Consider the following 23111-nt stretch of genomic DNA (forward strand, 5'->3'; position numbering starts at 1 on the left):
TGGTGACACGATCAAGGGAATGAGTCGGATGTCGCTAATATTGATTTTGAGATATTGGCAAAGAAAGTGTTAAAATTCTTTTGTTTTACATTGTTTACAGCGATTGATAAATTGACGTAACTTGGCAAAGAAAAGTTGTATCAACATGGGGTTTTCAGTTCCTGAAAGCTTTAAATGTCCTCTTTAGAAACTTATGTAAAACTCATTTTCGACCAGGGTCGACATGTGACTCATTCCCACTGATCATGTCACATAAGCAGAAACAAAGACGAATCAAAATGCCCACTGGTAATACCAGAACCGGTCTTAACCGAATCAATTTTTGGATAGGAAAGATGAAATTTGTAAATCCATAGCATCAGTTCTTGTGAATTTTGCTTGTGGTGTGTACTTTATAGTTCATTTACCTCTAAAATGGATGATGTGGATCAGGAGGGTGGAGTAAAATGCCTCTGACAGATTGTATTCAGGCATTGTTATTGTTGCTCCTCTTTTTGTTGTCTTGTTGTTGTAATGATGCAGGTCAGTATTTAATCTAGAATTTGGACAAATCAGGAAAAAAGTAGTATCCATGTGTATGGTGACATACATTTATTGTACGGTCACCATCTGCTGTCATCAGTAGACGTAAGAAAATTAATCGAATCAAAGCAACAGAAGATTTTAATTCTAAGCAATTTCGGTAGTTTTAAAACAGTTCACGTGGTGGAAAATGAATGTGAAATTTGACTAATAATATCAGAATGGGTCTTAAACAAATCAATTCTAAAATAAGAAAGATAGATTTTGTAAATTCATTAGTATGGGTATTGCAAGGTGTTTGGCATTCTTGAGAATTATGCTTGTGGTGTGTACATAGTTGAATTGCTGAGATTCTGTGTTGAATGTGGATCAAGTGGTTGAAGTAAAATGCCTCAGACTGGTTGCATTCAGGCCTTGTTATTGTTGCTCCTTGTTGTTGTTGCTCCTTGTTGTTGTTGTTGTTATTGTTGTTATTGTTGTACTGTTACATGTGAGGTTTTTTTCTAGAATTGGGACAATCAGGAAAAGGTGAAACCTGATAGATATGTGTTTAAAATAATGGCTGTGAAATTCCTTGTCTGCACATTAAATGTGCTATCTTCAGTAGACGGAAGAACAGTAATTCACCAAAAGTGCCAAAAGGCTATATTTTTGATTTCTGTAGAATTTTTGCATTTTAATAATGATCTACTTAAAGATTTTCAACAGAAAAACTCAGAAGTTGTGGTAAAATCTTTGGTGTACTTGTTATATTTGTGAAATACATTGAAAATATAAATTCGCTGCTGAACATGGTTGGAATGTAAAATTCTAGAAATACGAGTTACGACATCAGCATATTAAATTGAAAAATATTGGATTTTTGACTTAACAAGGTCATGTTGTCAACATCTGCTGTTTTAAGGATGATTATTGAAAATAGTCTGCTGTCTGTGCACACATGCAATGAAAATGCCCGCATGCGGTATCCATCGACATGTTATGCACAACACTTGTTTTTGTATTACGTCAACACCCTACACCCCCCTTTGTAAGTCAACACAACAACAAGCAGGATTATTTGGAGTTTTGCAGGAATTATTGAATTATTGCATTTATGTAGACTTTGAACATTTGTGAGCATCGATTTTGAACATTTGTGAGCATCGATTTTGATTTCCACATATTTTTTTTTACAAAATCTTTTCAAGAATCGATTCACAGATACTGAAATTATAACCCTGACAGGTTGGTCACGTTTTCATGGTAAATACCATTGGGCTGTTCCATTTGAAATTCATACACCCCCTATGGAAGACATGACCTTAATTTCCCACACGGAGTATGAATTTCGAATGGAGTTGCCTGAATGTGCGACTCCATTTGAATTCTACACTCCTGGTGTGTGAGACTAAGAGTATATCTTCCATAGGGGGTGTATAGATTTCAGATGGAATAGCCCATTTAGAGCCTGTCCCTGTACCTAATAGATAACACATGAGACAGGCGGCATGACTTCAATATATGCCATAGTCTAATGAACCGTTTGCTTATTAATAAAATATTGATGACAATTGGATGATTGCTCAGGCAAGCTTTACATGTACATGGATGAGATGTTGAAATAGGAAATGTTTGTGTTAAATTAATATTCATGCTTTTCACATAGAAGATGAATTTCAAACGTTTTGTTTGTTTGTTTGTTTGTTTGTTTGTTTTGACCAGTCAGGTTGGGTGGACACACACTTGGGTCATGATGGGACCAGGCTCAAGCGAAATGCTCAAGCCAAGTTCAAAAGCTTTAATATATATAAGAAAGATATAAAGATATAAGATATATAAACTAGAAAGAAACAGAATGAAGGAAAAAGAGCAAGGAAAAAAAAGCCACTCCCAACAAATTAGTTGTACAATTTTGCTCTTAGCCCTTGGGTCCAGAAATTGGGAATTCTTATTCCACTCGATCAGCTCAATGCCGAGGATGTTTTACAGTTTTGGAAGCACTTATATTATATGTGACATGATCAAGGGGAATGAGTCACATGTCGACCCTAGCCGAAAATGAGTTTTACATAATTATATTTATAAAGAGGGCATTTAGAGCTTTCAAAAACTGAAAATCCCATGTTGATATGACTTTTCTTCGTGAAGTTACATCAATTTATCAATCACTGAAAACAATATAAAACAAAAGAATTTTAATACTTTCTTTGCTAATATCTCAAAATCAATATTAGCGACATCTGACTTGATTTCCCTTTATCGTGTCACATATTTGTATAACATTGGTTGTGCAAAAAATAACATATATATTAAAGTTTATGTGTATTCTATTCCTAAACAGTGAGCAGAATTACATAATGAAGTGGGACTTCGAAATACACTATAATGTCAGTATCTCACTGTATGTTATATAAATTTTCCTAAGAAAAACCTTTTTCTCATCTATTTCAAGACAGACTAATGTTCTGTGAGTGTGCATATCATGTTATGAAAACAGAGGAAATGAAATATGACATTAAGTTGTTATCAAGTCTCTGTGTCTCATAATTTACCTGTAAAATCCTGTGAATGTTTCTGGTGCAATTATTGATATGAAACAAGTAGACTCATGTAAGGCAATTGAACTTAATTCAAGTCGACATTTGACAGCTGTTAACGATCTCAGTTGAAAATGAGTTTTTAAATAATCTGCAGTTGAGGACATGCATGCAGTGGAAAATATATATTTGCAACGGCTCCCTTTAGATAATGTTTAGCGCATCATTTTAACAAGAATTAAGAAACTGGGAATGACATTTACTACCAGTGGCTACCAATCTTGAGGTGATAAGCAGTATTCGCCCATATGGTTCCGCCATACAAAGAGAGCCTCAAACTGGCAATAGACGAGAGGAAGAATTACGTAACTTTACACAATATGACTGGTTCAATTCCCATTCATGTATGTTGCCAGATTGAGACTCAATCTACTCGCATATGGCAGAACTTTGTAATGGGCGAATTGAACTGGACTGCAAATGCTTTTCTGTGCGCAAACCTGATATATGTTGATCCCATCTTAGTGAAGTGGTTTGCTGCAAAGAGCCTGGGCCTGGCTTGTGAAACTTGTTTTGTAAACTTCAACAGTCGTATGTCATGCATGCATCTACTATTAATCTTATTTTAATACGTACATCGCGTGATGGACATCCATGGCATAGAACATAGACCTACATGTACAACTTTTAGTTTACGACCGAGTTTTGCAATCCAGGCCCAGGTTAAGAACCTTAGTTTTTGAAAGCACCATTGTAATCATGTATTAAGGTAATGGTAAAAATCATGTTGGAGCAATTATCACTCAGTGGCAGAAATACCAATCTCTGGTTCCTTTGTGTTTGGGCCAGACTCACAAGTATAACTTGCTGTGAAAGGTTTGTCTCTCTTCCCACACAAAGAGAGCCTGGTTTACATTCCCATCAGAAGACACCAGAAGTATATGTAAAGGATCGATCTCAGTACAATAGCACAGCCAGCATTTGAACTGTTAAATCTTACAATCAGGATTCAAAGCTTAAAATGCTGTGCTATAAAACTTTTTGCAAGCAGCAGCTATATTCGCCACCAATAAGCATTTTGTGAATATGGAACAGTTTGTCTGGATGCTAACCTTTTAATATGACATACTTGGTACAGAATGATGACACTATCATACAGGGAAAACTAAGGGAGGCTGATATTAATCACAATTTGCAGACTGTTCCCTCATCTGTGCATTGGACCATCATTGATGCCTTAAAGATGGGTAACTGATACAGGGTATATTGTGAGTATATTTCAGCAAGTATGAGCAATATGCAAAACAGAGCAAAAATAGAGAAGATTGTGCTATGGGTTGTGGTAAAACACAGTGAGTCTTACTAGCCACAGGCTCTATACAACAAACGCTATAAAAACCAAATTACCAAACAAATAAGGAAATACAGCTTTCTAACAGAAAGTATAATTGATCAGCTCATAATCGCTGGGCCTTGTGACACTGCGGATTAATATCATTATCAATATATTTTATTTCGAGAATTGTCTTGTGACATATCGCAAAAAGCATCACAAATTATTACTTAAAGCCCTATACTTATGTTTACTTTCTTTAAAACACAAAATGTAGACCAGACAGGTCAACTTTATCAATCTTAATGTGGGTCTACTTTTCGGTGTAGTGGTAAAAGCCTAACATTTCACAATGATTATGAGCTGATAAAACTGTAAACATGAACAAGACAATGGGACAAGGGCAGACTGGACAGGTAGTTTCTAAGAAACAATTTTGGTAAAAAAAACCCAAGATTCAAAGAATCAAGAGCGCAGGATTCAGAGTTGGCAAGTTTCAAATGAATGAAAGAAGAAAAGAGAGACAAAGTTGTAGTGTAATGGAGAAAGTGAAATATTGTTGGAGAAAAAACTGTACAAATAGAAGATTATTAAAAGTAAGCTCTTTATCAACAAAAAAAAGCATAGCACTTAGCTTTTTTACCAAATGTGTCTGATACATACTTTCCTTTTTTGGAGGGGGGGGGGGAATCACAAAGTGTAGAAAGTAATATAGCATTCAGCGAACTCTAACAATATTGGAGATTTGAGCTTGCAAAGCTTGCTTTTTGGTAAAAAATATTAACAAAATCGGCTTTGGCTTAGCACTGATATCACTGGAGAAATTGTCATGCACTGCACAAAGTTGAATCAAAGTTGATTCAAAATTCAATCAAAAAATTAGTCAGTGCCAGTGTCTCGAAAGTTAATTGATAGTACATAATGTGATATATACAAGTTAATATGAAACATCTAGAGATTTGAATAGCTCTGTAGGATAAAACATAAGAATACATTGATAGCAATGAATTATTGATGCGAAGACAGAATACGCAAATCTAGGCTATTCCAACTGAAATCCATACACCCCCTAGTGAAGACATCGTCTAACCCAACCAGAGCTCACTAAAGCTCACTATTAAAACCACTGCTCGTGCATGCATTCCATGTGATGCGATGACGCAATCACCGTAAGTCATATATACCCAGGGAATCGCTGGCTGGGCCAGCGTAACTCTTGTGGCTAGAGACTGGTGTTCTTCTGGGTGGGATGCAGGGGGTCTGAAGTTCGAATACCGGAGGTGCCAAGTGGCTTCTTTGTTCATCTTCTCTCCTTTTTCGTTTCTTCTGTCCCTTCCAATAGCCAAAAACCATGGGTACTGTTAGGGTTAATCTCCCATTGTGCGGGTGTAGCTTTCAAATGGAGTCACCCATTCAGGCAACACCATTTAAATGATTTAATTTGAAATTCACACCCCCTGTGTTAAAGGTTAAGGTCATGTCTTCTACACGGGGTGTATGTATTTCACCTGGAATAGCCCAATTATGAGGCAGGGAGTAAGAATGAATGCCAAATTGCTCAAAGATTAAATTAATTGTTACTAATGAAAAATAAATGTGTGTGTGTTATACCAGATTGTATTACCAGTGCATAATCGGATTAAAAATCCAATCAGTGTAAATGTCTAGGAAGGAATAAACCCCACAAAATTTGCTTGTTACCATTTTCAATTGATTTACATGTAATGTTGTGATGTAGCGCTTTTGCATTCAATGTGGAATACTTTTTCTACTTATTGTCTACATCTCGGAGATAAATTTGAATTTGTACTCATCCTCATGCAGCCGTGGTCTGCCTATACTCAGAAATAACAAATAGCATTAGCATGTTACTTGATCAGCTTATAATTGACGAAAAAACAAGACTCATAACATTTTTTAGCAGTCAAGTTAGCTCAATTGTTAAGGCGTTCGACTATGGTATGAGAGGTTGCGAGTTCGAAACCTGGCGGTGCCTAGTATGCTCTCATAGAAAATTAAGTTAGCTTGAAATTCCCCTGGACAAGGAACTTACTGCTAATTGTCTTGTTGTAACCCGAATGAAACTCGGGCAGCTGATCCTGGTTGCGAAAGTTATTTGTGGATTGTCTAGGTTGTGCACTCTTCAAGCAGCAAAGTCCCTGATTTGTTGTTAAATAGTTTATGGAATGATGTGGGGCCATAGTCGTCAGCGACAACCTGTAAAGTGTGCTGAGGCTTGTGGATCAACGTCTAGGCGTTAATGCCTGTGCGTAGAACTAACATGCATGTTATACTAAGTTTATTATGTTTCTTGCATATAGACTAGAGAGTTTTCTATAATGCTTTTTACCATCAATTTAAGGAAAATGTGAACCAGATTAATGTATTTTTCTCAATTGTGGTAAACAGATTTCAGATCTGTTTCAGGGGGACAAATATGGACCAAAACCGTACAAGTGACAACTATGTGTTAGATGGGTGTGGTTTTAGACAAATTTTGAGAGATGGGGGCGGGAGAGGCAGTCCCAAAAACATAAAAACCTGCCGACATCACTCAAATATCACTAAGCTGATATTTCAATCATATACATTCAGAATAATTTACATGTATTACTAAACTAGGTAAACAAACATCCATATTATTTTGATGTATATTTACCCTTAGTGGCGGTGTCAAGAATTTTTTCAGGGGGGATTTTTTTCTTATTTTTGGTTTTGACTGCAGGCAAGACTACAAGAGTTCTGACTGGGGAGGCATTGGCCCCTATGTCCCCCCTGGCACCGCCATTGTTTACCCTAGTCAGCCTCAGTTTCTTCAACTCCAAACAATATAACGTGCCTGCAGTACCAGCAATCACATATCGCTTTAATCTGTTATTTGAATACTTGTGCGTTTTATAAATTCAAGATGATTTGCTGCTAAACTACAAACACAGTCAAAATTCTCAACTCCAAAAAATAAGAGGTTAAACGACTCTAAATATTTACTACATTAGTTTGATGTAATGTTACCCTATTCAGCCTCTTCGTGTCATTTGCCTCAAACAATTCCCACTATAGACTAACGAAAACTATGTATTGTTTTGTTTGCTCGCAGGATCTTTCATCGTTTGTAACTAAGAGTGTCAAAGAAATAGAACATGTGATGACTGTGGGCAATACGAATAGATCAGTTGGGTAAGTATTATGGCCCGTTCCATTTAAAATCCGCACTACCCCTGTGAAAGATATAGCTAAAGTCTTACACAGAGGGAGTATGAGTTTTGAATATTATAGACAATTCGAGGGTTGACAAACAGAAGGCCTTAACTCAAGAAGTGCCTTTTTGAGAAAAATGAGTAAAATAATATTTTGCATTGAGATGTGACCAAGTATTGTTGTGCTATAGATGCAATAGGAAGTCGAATTGAGTTAAGGCTTATGATTTTAAGAATCTGTGGGTATTACAGATTAGTTTGGTACCAAAATCTCAAAATGGCCAAAAGTGAGTTAAGGCCTTCTGTTTGTCAACCCTCAAATTGGGTAACTTCCATTTAAAATACTCACTCCAGTTGTGGAAGATATAGGTAAAGCTATATGCAGGGGGAGTATGGGGTTCAAAATGATTTACCATGGCCAATTACATTTGAAACACATGCTCCCTCTATGGAAGATATCTTCCACAGGGGTAGTGTGGATTTCAACTGGAACAGCCTTATACAAGTGAATTGGGTATGTAAGTATTATCAAAACAACTTTATACCTTATGACAGAGTTCATTAACTCGCATTGTAATTATTAACAAATAATATTGATTTTATGTTGTGAGTTAGACAAAAATGTTTATATAATTGAAGAGTTCAGGTCTATGTAAAAGGTGATACATCAAAAGGCTGCCCTGTGTAATTTCGGCATTAAATATTTCAATTTGTTTGTTTTTGTTTGAATAATTTTGCGGACTTAGTTCTTTTTTAATGGATATTCTTTTTCAATCACTAAACTACCATATTCTCTTGAATTCATAACCTCATTAATATATGCGATACATGCGATCCAACCATTTTTATTTATTTGCCAAAACGCAAACGCTGAACGTGGTCACTAATAAACAACAGTGGACCTCCGCGCCATCAGCGTAAATATTAGTAACCTCCGTGCGCGCCGTGTTGTGCGTCGAACAAATTGCGAGAGCGCTGGCCGCTGTATTTGGATTGCGCTCTACCATATTTGCACAGATTGTTATTCGCACTTTTGTTATTGGTCGTCCTGTTTTAGCCTGATCGATTTTTGGAAAGGCAAAACGCAAAAATTGTTTATTTTTTGAGGAAAATTTTGTGTTATTTGGTAAAGTGAAGAGATGAAAGTGACGGTTATGAATGAGGTTAATAACTTTGTATCGGTAATACATTGTATGTCGGGCATTGTGAAAAATCTAAACATTTTGCTTTGGACCTCGGATATATTCCTCGGTTCCAAAGGCAAAATGTTTAGATTTTCTAATACCTCAAATAACCGATGCGCAGTTATTAACCTCTAATTGATGCCCCCCTAATAAATCGGTTTTCAAAGAAATTTCCATGCCATTGCATGGTAGCATGGTAATAACCTTAAAACTTGTATGGATAAATCCTATTCTAACTTGAATTTCCATCCAATTCACAAAATAAAATGACATTATTGCATACAATTGCACTTTCAGATCTAATTTGGCAGTATTTTCCAATAATATATGGGCGGTGCCATGTCGTATTTCAAACCAGAGGTCATATTTTGCTTGTTGTAGTCATATTTTGTGATTTGTTTTTCATTGAAAATTTTCACAAGAATGTTAAGTCCATTAGAGCATGGAAGAAAGAGATAAGAAGGAACCACAACGAACGCATTCACTTTGTCCACTCCCTTTACCGACATTTAATTGACATTGTTTTTCATGAGGATTTACTTTGGTGTTAAATAGGTGATTGGTATTGTACTCCATGTATTTGCATGTCTTCTGGAGTGTGTCTGAAGGATGATTTGAACTAATGACCTTCCGTGCAAGCACCCTATAGGATTTTCTCTGGTGACGTGATCATCGGTCATTGATGGCCTACATCTTTTTCTTCCATTTTGCCCAATTTTCCCGAACTTTGATGACTTTTTTCTCAGTGTTGGCAGTCTTTGGCACTGAAACGAGTAAGCTAGTTACGATTATACACATATAAACTATTAAATTAAACAGGTTTTATGTACCGGACTCAACTGGAACATTGTGCATTATTTAAGAACATTTTACATCTATTTTTCATCGAAAAAGTCACCAAAATCTTACCTTATTTGCTAAAGCTGAAACTCAGCCAAAAAACGGCCGATTTTGATGACCTTTTCGATGTTTTAAAGGACATTTTCTACACAATACGATCAAGAAAACAGTTTGACTGTAGATCCCAAAACAAAGCTACTATACATGTTTAGAGCATCAGTGAAATTCCAGAATCTTACATCTGGGTAGCGTTTGTTTGTTCGTGGATGGGTTTGTTATAGTTTTTTTCCAGTAATGATTTCGCCAAGCATCGATCGCGGTAAATGGATCATACATGAAAGGAGGTACCATTGATAGCTTTTCTTTTCATGCGTCAATAGATAAGCGGATTAAAACTTGGCCGATCGAAGTTGTTGTGGTTCCTTCTCATCTCTTTCTTCCATGATTAGAGAGAGTACAGTATTCATCTTGTTTTGGGAAGTCTGTTATTGTGCTATTCCTCTGTATTTGATGATCAATATCATTTTTAAAAAAATCAGAAGGCAGCGATGGCGTAGATCTGAACTAACTGTTTGTTGGGTTAATGAACTGTGTCTATGGATAATTTATGTATGTTTTTGATTCGATTATTACATTCTAATGTCAGCCCAGTGCTCATACAAACATGCATGAGTCCCAGGAGAAATTATACATGAACTGTGTCTATAGATAATTATTGTATGTTTTCGATTATTACATCCTAATGTCAGCCCAGTGCTCATACAAACAAGCATCAATCCCAAGAGAAATTATTGTGTACTCAATTTTGTGCAAACTTTCATTTGCAAATATGAAAAAAAGCTCTCTTTGTATTGTTTAGCCATTTTTCATCTTTTTCGGTGTGTGCAAACCAATCATGAATTTAGAATGTGCACTTGCTATATTTCAAAGAAATTTTTCAAGATGAAATGAAAGTTGTCTTGAGCATTTGGATATTGAAATATTGAGATATTTGAATTATACGCCACACCTGTAGTGAGGATGGGCATATGAGGGCATATGCCCTGGGTGTCATGTTGGAGGGGGCACCGGATTAACTAATTGATATCTGTCTGTACATAATTCAATTGGTTTAGCACCCCTCCAAAAGTCAGAATTTTTGTACGCTTTGCACACATTTCATCACAAATAGTTAAATGGAGACCTTCATTATGACCAGATGAGTAATATTTGTGGAAAATGTTGCTTCCTCTGTGCGCAATATGTTCAGGAAGAATCTTTAGGGCCTATGGGGAGCAGGTCGGCTGCTTTTCCGTGCTGGAAGGGGCGCCATTCCCTGTCCTTGTCCTGGGTGCCACAAACCCTATCTACAAACATACAGTAAAAATTTTAAAAAAAAACATTCTTCTTCTTTTTTTCAAATAGTGAGTTGAGATTTTTCAAAACTATTCAAAACAAAACACAAATGTCAGTATATATCTAAATACATTAGTGATGGTTCCATACTGCAAATGGAGCCCAAACATCTGTATATCTATTACATATTAAGTAGTAAACATATTTGAAGGGGAAAGTAATCCACATTAGTTGCATGTTGTTTTCATAATCAGACCTACAAGCAAGTTTATTCTTCAGGATTTTTCCTGATTTTAGGAGTTTTTGTGCCCAAAATTTACGTAAGTTTATTGATTTTCAGCCCATTTTGGGAGTATTTTAGTCCCAATTTCACACTGTTTTTCAGGATTTTTGTGTACTTTCAAGATATTTCACAAGCTTTGAATCACATCACTGATTTTTATTAATTTTGAAAGTAGATCGGAAAAAAGAGGTAAAATCCCTGAAGTTATCAATATGAAATTCAATACGCCACGACTACTTCAATACTTGTAAACCAATCCTCCCGTGGTTAGTGTGTATTGCTAATACATTTATCTAGTTCTCTTGTTCTCATTTTTTTCTTTTCTTGTTTTGTTTACACAGTGCTACAAATATGAACGAGCACAGCTCCAGGAGTCATGCAATATTCATTATTACAATAGAGTGTAGTGAGGTGAGTATTAATAGGACAATCGTGATCCGACTAAATTAATTACTTTACTTTGTTATGTAAAATTAATTGAAGTTTGTTCAGGGCTTAAAGCAGCCCTATATTGTTGAACTTTTCCCATGTTGTCCTATAATTCCCATATTTTCTGCAAATTCACTTGTTTTTTGCACTTGCTGTACTGAATTTTATGTGAATTTAGATAATTTCACATACTTCACGCAGTTGTCGTAAATTTTCAGCAGCAGATAATTTTTTTGCCCAATATATTATTTATAGACATACGAGTTCAAACTGATGCACACATTATGCGAACATGAAAGTATCTGTGAGAGGAAGCCCTACCAGAGCAGTTCATCTGGGGTAAACCAAACCTAATTAATTAGTGACAAGGTTATCTCTAAATTTGACAGGTGCTGATTGATGCAATAACATTAAAACATCAATCAGCACCTGTCAAATTCAGAGATAACCTTGTCACTGATTAATTTGATAACCAGGCAGGTTTGGTTCACTTTAGAAGAACTGCTTTGGAAGGGCTTCTTCTTCAGCATTAGTCATTGGTCTCTGATACTCACTATATTTGACTTCCACTGTCCTATATTTTTATTCAAATTATTCCCCTATTATTCCTATAATGGCTAGGGCTGGCTTGAGGCCCTGTTTGTTCTACCCCGAAAACCTGAGCTGGGAAATCAGAAGATGTGGGTAGCACTTACCATTTAAAAAATGAGGTGTTTGTGCCGATCAATATTTGGAAAGTTGGAAAGCAAAATAAAGTAAATATGTGACACGATCTGGTCCATGGGGGCCAAAGGAGGCATTTTTGATAATTGAGTTACTGGTATTATTACATTATACATACAATAGGCTATCATTTACTGAAAACACCAACTGTCTAGCCTAGCTACTTGATTCGAAAGTTATTTTCTTATGTATTTTCTTGTTTTTTACTCCATATTTTTACCTTTATCTCCGTTTCAAATTTGCCGCCTTTGGCCCCCATGGAACAGATCGTGTCACATATTATAAATCATACTAAAAAATTAAAACATTTCTGTTGAAACATGACAAGTCTTCAGTTAAATACTTCTAACCCAGATTTGTTATTGAACTTTTTTTATTTGTTGTTCCTCTTCCCAGATTGGTCCCGATGGTGAGAATCATATACGAGTGGGTAAATTAAACCTTGTAGATTTGGCAGGTAGTGAAAGGCAAGCCAAAACAGGTGCAACGGTAAGTACAGCAAAAGTTTAAGGGGTGTTTGCTGATGATATATAGACGGGTAGCAAATAATGAATTCTGAAAACAGTACACTTTCAAAAGTTTACAGCGTACTTGAAACAAACTTCAGTGAAGTCCTATGAAAATAGTTTTGTAAGAGAGGGAGGGGTTACCAATGATTATTACCTCTTTTCTAAGCTCTTCGAAATTTTGATTATATTTTAACCTGCTCCGGTTTCATTATATGGTGAGGGAGGGAATCAGCAATCAAATAGTTATGTTTATATGACTTCATCAATATTTTGGGTTGTTCTATAAGGCCACAAACAAAAAAGATTGTTTACTTGACTCAAAAGCTATTTTCAGCGCATCAAAATTATGTTCAAGTTCAGTATCACATCGTTTCAATTTATAATAGACCAAATGTATTCGATCTGTGTATTTGGGAACGAAATTTGAATAAACAAAAGTATTGTTTACAAGAATTGAAGCGTCATATTGTGCCTCCTTAACGAGTTATAGACCTAAGTGAGAATGCATGAATGTTATCATACTGGTCACCTTTGGAGAAAAAAAATTAAATAAAAATAACTTTTACAACCTACTTACCCATCTAAAAACTGTCTATGGACATGCAAACAGTCCTTTTTGGCCGTATGTATCACAAGGAACTAGAATTTAGGCATTTAACACAGTTGGTCTGGTTAACTTGTTTTCAAGAATACTGAACCAAGCTACTGGCTAGTATAATAAATGTTCATAATTCAGTTTTTATAACAGCCTTCTTAGGTCTGGTTGGATCAGATTATGAATTAATTGCCACCTATTGTTAATATTTAGCAAAATATAAATCGCAAATAATACAAAATTCCTTTGTTGAACTTGCCCCAGAAGAACTAAACCATGATTATATTCCGTTTTCTCATGTGACAGGGTGACCGGTTAAAAGAAGCTACCAAAATCAACCTGTCCTTATCAGCCTTAGGTAACGTCATCTCAGCCTTAGTAGACGGCAAGAGCACACATATACCGTACAGAGACTCAAAGCTAACTAGATTATTACAAGACTCACTAGGAGGCAATGCAAGGACGGTGATGGTGGCTAATATGGGGCCGGCTAGCTATAATTATGATGAGACTATAACCACTTTAAGGTATGTATGGGTGTATGTACACCAGAGAAGATATCTTACCCTTCCCAGAATCCTTTGCAACATGGTACATATCTCATTTCATCAAGTGACACATCCATTTCATTTGTACAACCTCCCTTTGTTTTCGTTTTAAGAATAGACTGGCTAAACATGGGTCAATAATCAAGAAATTTTGCAAGATCTGGATATGCTCTTTTCATGATACTTTTTGGTATTGTCGATCTATGTTGCACTAGATAACAAATCAGTACAGAAAATTGAAATGGGAGGAATGCATTGTGGGAAGTGTAAGATATCTTCTCTGTATGCATGTGAGTAAATTGGGAGCAGGTAGTGTTATGTTTGCAAATTGCTTATAGAGGGAGGAAAGTGACGAGGCTTGCGGATTTGTTTGGAAAACTCGACAAAGTTTGTTTATGACAATGCAGTTTGTGCAGATGATGCTTAGCGGTTAATCCAAAAACCTTTTCATACTTTCCAGAAGTACCAATAATTGTTTGATTTGACCTTTGCCAAAAAATGATGGATGGCATATTTTGTGTGTCCCTGTACATCACATTTGGACAGATTTCCTCTGCTGTTCAGTGTGTGCTACATGGTATTCATTGTTCATACACTCTTAGAACCACATAGACAATCTGAAAAGCTGTTAGAAAAATATGCAGAATGCATAAATATTGTAATTGCACTCACACACAGTTTTGCATACTTTGCGGAATGCATTCGCCTCTCGCAGAATTGATTCATTTTGCTTGAAGGTGGGATCATTAATGCTGGTCACATTTTACGACATTTTTAGTACTTTGTTATCTTAATGAAATAGGTGAATAAATGCAGATCCTTCATTGCTCAAGAGATTGGATGCAATAATGCAGTTGCGCTGAATGTTAATGCATCCACATCTCAGTGCTCGTGCATTATTGAGCCTAATTTCTCTCTCAACAAGTGATTCGCATTTATTAACATGTAATCCACCTTCTTCTATTGGCAATAAATTCTCCATTTGATTCTGTCCTGTGCTATAGTCTGTAATTGGGCTTATAGGCATGTCGTGCATATCTACACACTATACTGTTGTGTTTGCATTGTGTCTTTGCTGTTCAGTATCAATTTACACTGTTATGAGGCTCACCTTTGTGGTACTGATTCAACTGCAACTACATGTATTTTAATAGTCCTTGGCTTTATATAGTCTGTCTCGTCTCAAGTTGAGAGTAACGCCATGTTGAATTTTGCAGTTGCAGATTTGAATCGCACACTGACCAAATGGCGCAGACCGTATAGACACACGTAGACGGGCGATTTTTCTGTATGCTGGCGACGCAACTGCGTAAACGCACTAATTCAAATCTGCCACTGGGAAATCCAACAAGGCGTTGGAGATGAGACACAGTATAGTGATGCATATTGCTCACTCACATAATACCAGTTTTTTCATCTTGTCCTTTTCTTATTAACAGATATGCAAATCGTGCTAAGAATATAAAGAACAAACCCAAGATTAACGAGGATCCCAAGGATGCACTATTAAGAGAATTTCAGGATGAAATCTCCAGGTTACGGTCTCAGCTTGAGAAGAAAGGAGGTGGAGGCGGAGGAGGCAAGAGGAAAAAGAAAAAGAGGAAAGGAAGAAATGGAGAAAGTGAGTACTGCGAGACTACTATTTGGCTATTCCATTTAAAATCCACACCACCCCTGTGGAAGATTAACTTAAGTCATCCACAGAGGGAGTATGAGTTTTGAATAGAATAGACAATTAGGTAGCTTCCATTTGAAATACTCACTCCAGTTGTGGAAGATAAAGGTAAAGCCATAATACAGGGGGAGTATGGGTTTCAAATTAATCAAGTCTGACCAATTATATTTGAAACACATACTCCCTCTGTGGGAGATATTTCCAAAATCTTCCTCAGTGGTAGTGTGGATTTTAAATGGAATAGCCCATTTGGCAGTCAGTAGCAACCAACTCAAATTAAAAACAATTCAGGAGGGCATTGCCATAAGGCCAAAAAAAAGTTTTTTGGTTTGCCCTAATCTTAAAAATCTGGAAGAAAGTTTTTGCTGTACGAAAGGATACCAACCCTAATTTTGGAAATTACAAGAATTTTTTTTCCTTTCAGAAATTTTGCTATCCGGAAAAGATATATAAACAGTTTCTTTACACTTCTAAACTGTTTTAAAAATGAATGAAGTCATACAGTAATGAAAGATCCCAATTTAGTCTTTATTTATTAAGTTAATTTTGGCTATGACCGTTTAAAAAAATCTGACTGATCGACCCTGTCTTCCACAAGGCAGTGGACGACAAGCAACAACTTTTTATCTTGGGCTAAGAAGACACCAAGTTACAAGTGATGTACCTTACACACACTAAAGAATAGAAACTTACCACATAAATTTGATTAGAGGTTAGTGACTGAATATGATTTTGTTGTAGTGCAAATGACAAAAATCAGTGCATTGCCCTTTCATTTTTTCACCAACACAATGCACAACCCAGAAGGGGGGAGTGTATTGTTATGGAAAAAAAATTGGAGGGCAAGTGCGTTGATTTTTTTCCATTTGCACTACAATAAAATCATATCAGTTATTATCCATATTCATAAACATTATAAAACCATCGTTGTATTTTGTTATTAAGGCATCAAAAAATTACCAAAATCAAAATTTAAATAAAAATACCACTACTGTGCGTGGATGTGCGTGTGTCACGCAGTTCGCATCCGTGCATTGACAAAAATCAATGCATGAAACGTGCTTGCCAAAGATCCGCTGCTATTGGTTCATTGCCTCATAAATAATTAATACCGTTTATGAATGATGGTTAGCAAAAAAACAGCAAAAAACCAGCCAAAAATCAGGTATACGTGACATCAAATATATGCTGGTGTTCACGTCACTGGCCTTCAGCAAACCATTTTGTTAAGATTTCTTCAGGGTTCCCACGGTCCTTGAAAGTCCTTGAATTTGAAAACACCTTTTCCAAGGCCTTGAAAGTCCTAGAAATTTGCACAAGGTCCTTTGAAAGTCCTTGAAAATTGGAATTTTACCTAAAGTATTATTTTGCCAAAATTTGGGGAGTGGAGAAGAGCTGTCACTTTCGTTAATACGCAACTTTTTGTGTTGTGTTAAGTCCTTGAAAATCATGCTTGTGGAAGTCCTTGAATTTTAAAGGCTTCAAGGTGCGGGAACCATGTTCTTATCTCAAACAATATAGACCACTGTCACCTAGTGTTAATCCTAACTGCTTGCATCAATGTTCTTGCCCATCTATAGATGGCATCGGTTCAGATGGGGAAGATCTGGATGACGACGATGAAGATGAATAGGACATTGACGAGGAGGAGATGTACAAGGAGGTCCAAGCTCAGTTGGAGCAGGAAAAACAAGCAATAATGGCCAATCAAAATATGATTGCTGAGGTTAGTGCATTCCTTAAGACTGCAATAATTTTGATGGACAGTACATTAAGATGATTTGCTTTGTCGAAAGAACACGGCTGGTAACTCGTAACCAGTTGAATGAGCACTTTAGTAACACTAATAAGAGGGATCAAGTCATGAAGACTCTGATTTTAAAATCATTTTAGGGAACAAAAATTTGATGACAGTCTATAAGTGCTTTCATCAGGAGGCTGATACCCTCTCTCTGAAACGTAAGTATAACATGTTGAAAATTCCAACCCCAAAGATATGACTGATATTTTAACTTTTTTTTTTTTTTTACAAATTGGACTTTTTGTCCAACTCCCCCTTATGGAATACTTTCTTTTGTATGACCTCATTGAACATTTGGTTTGTTGTCTTAGAATAACAGCCATTGTCAACTTGAAGTATCTTTGTCTGCTTTTTAATTTCAAATATGAATGATTTTTTTTAAGTCAGTACACTTTCTTCAATATTATTCCAGACCACAAACTAAATTGTTAGTTAACATACCTTACTCCATTATGAATGAGAAGTTTTACACTAACCTCACTTATCTGAACTAAAATACAGAGATCCCTTACACATTTGTACCCTGGCAAGTAAACCACAACAGTCAGCAAACTAAGGGTGGTCAAATAACAAATGCATATTGTTGTGATCCAAATACTAATTTTAGTAAATTGTTTTCTTTGTTTACCTTTCCAAACTATTAGGAGAAAGAGAAGATGGTGACAGAGCTTCAACAGAGACAGGGAGAACTGAAGAAAAAACAACGGGAACAGGAGGCCCTCAACGCCAAGATCCGTGCCATGGAAAGCAAGCTACTGATTGGCGGTAAAAGCATTATTGATCACACCAATGATCAGGAAAGGGAGCTGGAGAAAAGGAGGTTAAAACTGGCTGAAGAGCAGGTAGGTTAAGACCAGTGCACAGCATTATTGGGATATTCCACTTGAAATCCATACACCCCCTGTCTAAGACATGACCTTAATCTGCCACACAGGGAGTATGAATTTCAAATGGGGTTACATGATGGGTGACTCCATTTGAAATCTACACCCCATGTGAAGGAGATTAAAGCCATATCTTTCTTCGAGGTGTATGAATTTCAACTGGAATTGCTCATTGCATTAGTGAAGTGAAGTTCCACAGTACGAACGCAACCCCTATACTTGATTGTATAAAATGACAGCTCTTCATAAATGCAATTTTATCAGCTCTTAACCCCCTGAGCACTACCTGCCGATCTAACATTGCCTCTGATTGGTCAATTACATGATATCTTCACTTAAATCACCAATCAGAATGGAGCTTTGCAAATAATTCACCCCAATTTTTGTGTGTGGTGAAATTATTCTAACAATGTTGCTGATTGGTTCAATTGATAATGAAAACTTCTTTTTGGCCAATCGGCAGGTAGTTCTCATGGGGTTAAGAGATTGGTTGCTTCACATCTACATTTTTTTCATAACAGACGAAATCAAGTATAATGGTCGAGGCAAACGATCTTAAAAAAGAAGAAAATTTTCATTCAATAGGCCATGAATAGGCCCATATTTATGATTTGATATCAAAAACATGTTGATGACATCTCTTTTATAATGAAACATAATTTCAATCTTATTTCAGGCGCGTGAACGTGAGATAAAGCAGAAGGTAGACAGCAAAGAAGAGACAACACTAGAATTACAGAATACATTCTCATCATTACAACAAGAAGTGGAAATTAAAACAAAGAAATTAAAGAAGGTAAGCCATGTCCCAAGTTTTAGTTGCATCCAAAGAAATCAGATCCAAAGAGAACCAAGTAACTGGTCCATGCATAACGCTATGGTAAATTCTCCATCTTGAAATGTCATGGATGGACACCACCAAAATAGGGTACTCTGGTATTTAATTTGCATTTTTAAGCTTGAGTGTTACAAAGTGTGTGCACATTGTACTCTGTGCGTGTTATCAGCACAATGCGCTACTCACAACGCAAACGAGCACACACGTCAAATCAAAGTTTACCGGCCAATAATCATGAGCGACGCGCAAACATGGCAAAGTTTGTTCTCTTTGGGTCTCATCTCTTTGGTTGTATAAGACACAGATTTATATGACAAATATTATCTTTATTTTTGAAATAGACCCTTGATGCATATTAGAGTGACCCGATTGTTAGTCTCATCTCCCCAATTCTCTCCATCAAAATCAAAATAATTAGCATTTAAAGAAAGCCTCATATTTTTCTCTCAACCCCAGTAAAATTTTGGACTTAAGATTCATTTTGATGATATGAGTACAAAAAAAGTAGTAAGAAGTAGCATCTTCCCCATTGTGGTATACCACCTGTATTGTTCTATGGGACATTGTGGTATACCACTTGTATTGTTCTATGCTTAAGTCATTGTGGAATACCACCCATATTGTTTATGGTCCATTATGATACATGTTTTTGCTTACAATATCCAAACCACTGGTTCAATTTGACTCATAACTTGGAATCACAGTACAGGAATGAAAGTTGTGTAAGGATGCCTAAAGATTATGCTAACTTTTTGCACAATTTATTTTTAATTTTCATCTATTACTGTATTAGTTATTTGCCAAACTGCAAGCAATCAAGTGTGATATTCAAGACTTACAGGAGGAGCATGCCAGAGAAAGGCAAGAACTAGAACAGACACAAAATGAACTCACTAGAGATCTTAAACTCAAGTAAGTACACCTAGTATCATGACATAATATATACACACATTATATTGAGGAGCATGCCAGAGAAAGGCAAGAACTAGAACAGACACAAAATGAACTCACTAGAGATCTTAAACTCAAGTAAGTACACCTAGTATCATGACATAATATATACACGTATTATATTGAGGAGCATGCCAGAGAAAGGCAAGAACTAGAGCAGACACAAAATGAACTCACAAGAGATCTTAAACTCAAGTAAGTACACCTAGTATCATGACATAATATATACACGTATTATATCGAGGAGCATGCCAGAGAAAGGCAAGAACTAGAGCAGACACAAAATGAACTCACAAGAGATCTTAAACTCAAGTAAGTACACCTAGTATCATGACATAATATATACACGCATTATATTGAGGAGCATGCCAGAGAAAGGCAAGAACTAGAGCAGACACAAAATGAACTCACTAGAGATCTTAAACTCAAGTAAGTACACCTAGTATCATGACATAATATATACACGCATTATATTGAGGAGCATGCCAGAGAAAGGCAAGAACTAGAGCAGACACAAAATGAACTCACTAGAGATCTTAAACTCAAGTAAGTACACCTAGTATCATGACATAATATATACACGTATTATATTGAGGAGCATGCCAGAGAAAGGCAAGAACTAGAGCAGACACAAAATGAACTCACAAGAGATCTTAAACTCAAGTAAGTACACCTAGTATCATGACATAATATATACACGTATTATATTGAGGAGCATGCCAGAGAAAGGCAAGAACTAGAGCAGACACAAAATGAACTCACAAGAGATCTTAAACTCAAGTAAGTACACCTAGTATCATGACATAATATATACGCATTATATTGAGGAGCATGCCAGAGAAAGGCAAGAACTAGAGCAGACACAAAATGAACTCACTAGAGATCTTAAACTCAAGTAAGTACACCTAGTATCATGACATAATATATACACGCATTATATTGAGGAGCATGCCAGAGAAAGGCAAGAACTAGAGCAGACACAAAATGAACTCACTAGAGATCTTAAACTCAAGTAAGTACACCTAGTATCATGACATAATATATACACGCATTATATTGAGGAGCATGCCAGAGAAAGGCAAGAACTAGAGCAGACACAAAATGAACTCACTAGAGATCTTAAACTCAAGTAAGTACACCTAGTATCATGACATAATATATACACGCATTATATTGAGGAGCATGCCAGAGAAAGGCAAGAACTAGAGCAGACACAAAATGAACTCACTAGAGATCTTAAACTCAAGTAAGTACACCTAGTATCATGACATAATATATACACGTATTATATTGAGGAGCATGCCAGAGAAAGGCAAGAACTAGAGCAGACACAAAATGAACTCACTAGGGATCTTAAACTCAAGTAAGTACATTCAGTATCATGACATGTCACATACTAAGGTAGTAAGTCATTTATATCATTTTGTTCAATATTTAGATACTTAAAGGAGTATTTCGTGATCCTAGCATCCTCTTTTTATGACATTTTTCAGTAGATATCCACGAAAAAAAGCTTATTCCCAAAATTTCAGTTGATTCTGATTTTGCATGTGCGAGTTATGCATGATTATGCTCCATAGACAATGTGTTGTAATTTCCTTCTGGTATACCAAAACGAAATTCAAATTTCATGATATCTTTGCTAAAGGAATTAATCTGCAAGAAATCTTTTGTACATAAACATTATGTAGCCAGAGGTTTCCAGTGATATAAAAATCTCAACTTTTTTGAGAAAAGTGTGGGGATGATGCTGTGGATCATGAAATGCCCTTTTAAATAGATATGCTGTCATTTAATTTTGACACCCAAAACTTAAAATCCCAACCCTGTGCCATTTGTTTAATCAATTTCCATTTATTTCATCAAATGTTTAGTGCCTTCATTCACAAGCTATTTTTGTGTGGATATTGTTCACCTTTTCCCTGAACTGAACTTATAAAAGCTGTTGGGTGTCAGAAGCGCTAAAATCCTAAATGTCAGTCCCTCATTTCAAATATATAGTTTTGGTTTCTCTATTGTTCAGAAACCAAAAATCAAGGGATTAAAATGTGGAGATAAACTGGTTTGCAATCATGACACTATTGTGCTGGGAGGACACAAGAGGGTATATATAACCAAAAGTATAATGGCCTATAACCATACGTATATAATAGCCTATTGTGCTAACATTTTCATTATCGGATATCTATCAACGCTGGCGACAGTTGCTCTCTTCCGTAGGTGGCACACTTTCATGACACCTTATAATTACACCCGAGTTCTATATATACGAGGCCTACATGTAGAAATCATGTGCATATATTGAGGGGTGGGGGGGGTGTTTTGTTTATTTGTCTGAAATATAAACGATGCATGGTGATAAATGAAGAATTGAACTTTTGTTCACAACACATAAAGTTGCTCACCTGAAATTTTCGGTTGTTATTACTACAACCTTCTTCAGCAGAATGATCCAGTTCGTTGATCGATATGACGACTCTTGACTTGTGACGTCAGAACTGGATCGTAGACTCTTGCTAAGTTGTAGCGCCCCCGTCCTTATTCAGAGAGGGTTGGTTGGCCCGGATGTGGATAGCCTCTTTGACTCCTCTTTCGAAGTACCGAGGTTCTCTGTCTAGGATCTGCACTTTCTCTAGGTCCACGTGATGTCCTGGGGACTCTATGTGTATATGCTGAGATACCTCGGACGAGGTAGAGCTAGGCCGCCTGTGCTCAAGGAGCCGTGTTTTTAGAGACCTGCCCGTCTCTCCTATGTATGATTCCGAGCAGGGACCCCGGGTGGTCTGACCCTGACAAGGAATCAGATATACGGGACCCGTGACGTCCTTTTTGTCCGTTTTATCCTTAAGCGCAACTAACAGTTGACGCAGTGTGCGCGTTGGCTTAAAACACACTCTTATGCCATATGAGCTGTAAATGCGTTTTAAGGCGTCGGAGATGCCTTT

The 23111-nt window shown here is 36.4% G+C and overlaps 1 protein-coding gene across 1 annotated transcript in view; it reads left to right on the forward strand.

The window, feature by feature from the left end:
* LOC140136959 (kinesin-II 95 kDa subunit-like) overlaps positions 1–23111 on the forward strand; it is a 105574-nt gene that overhangs the window by 70111 nt on the left and 12352 nt on the right. Inside the window, 9 exon segments of the mRNA XM_072158622.1 lie at positions 7472–7551; positions 11555–11624; positions 12762–12854; positions 13776–13996; positions 15457–15638; positions 17273–17418; positions 18138–18335; positions 19054–19173; positions 20009–20127. Of these exon segments, the coding sequence (XP_072014723.1) occupies positions 7472–7551; positions 11555–11624; positions 12762–12854; positions 13776–13996; positions 15457–15638; positions 17273–17418; positions 18138–18335; positions 19054–19173; positions 20009–20127 (1229 nt within the window).

This window comes from Amphiura filiformis, chromosome 17, assembly GCF_039555335.1.
Source record: "Amphiura filiformis chromosome 17, Afil_fr2py, whole genome shotgun sequence".
In the NCBI taxonomy this organism is placed as follows: Eukaryota; Metazoa; Echinodermata; class Ophiuroidea; order Amphilepidida; family Amphiuridae; genus Amphiura; species Amphiura filiformis.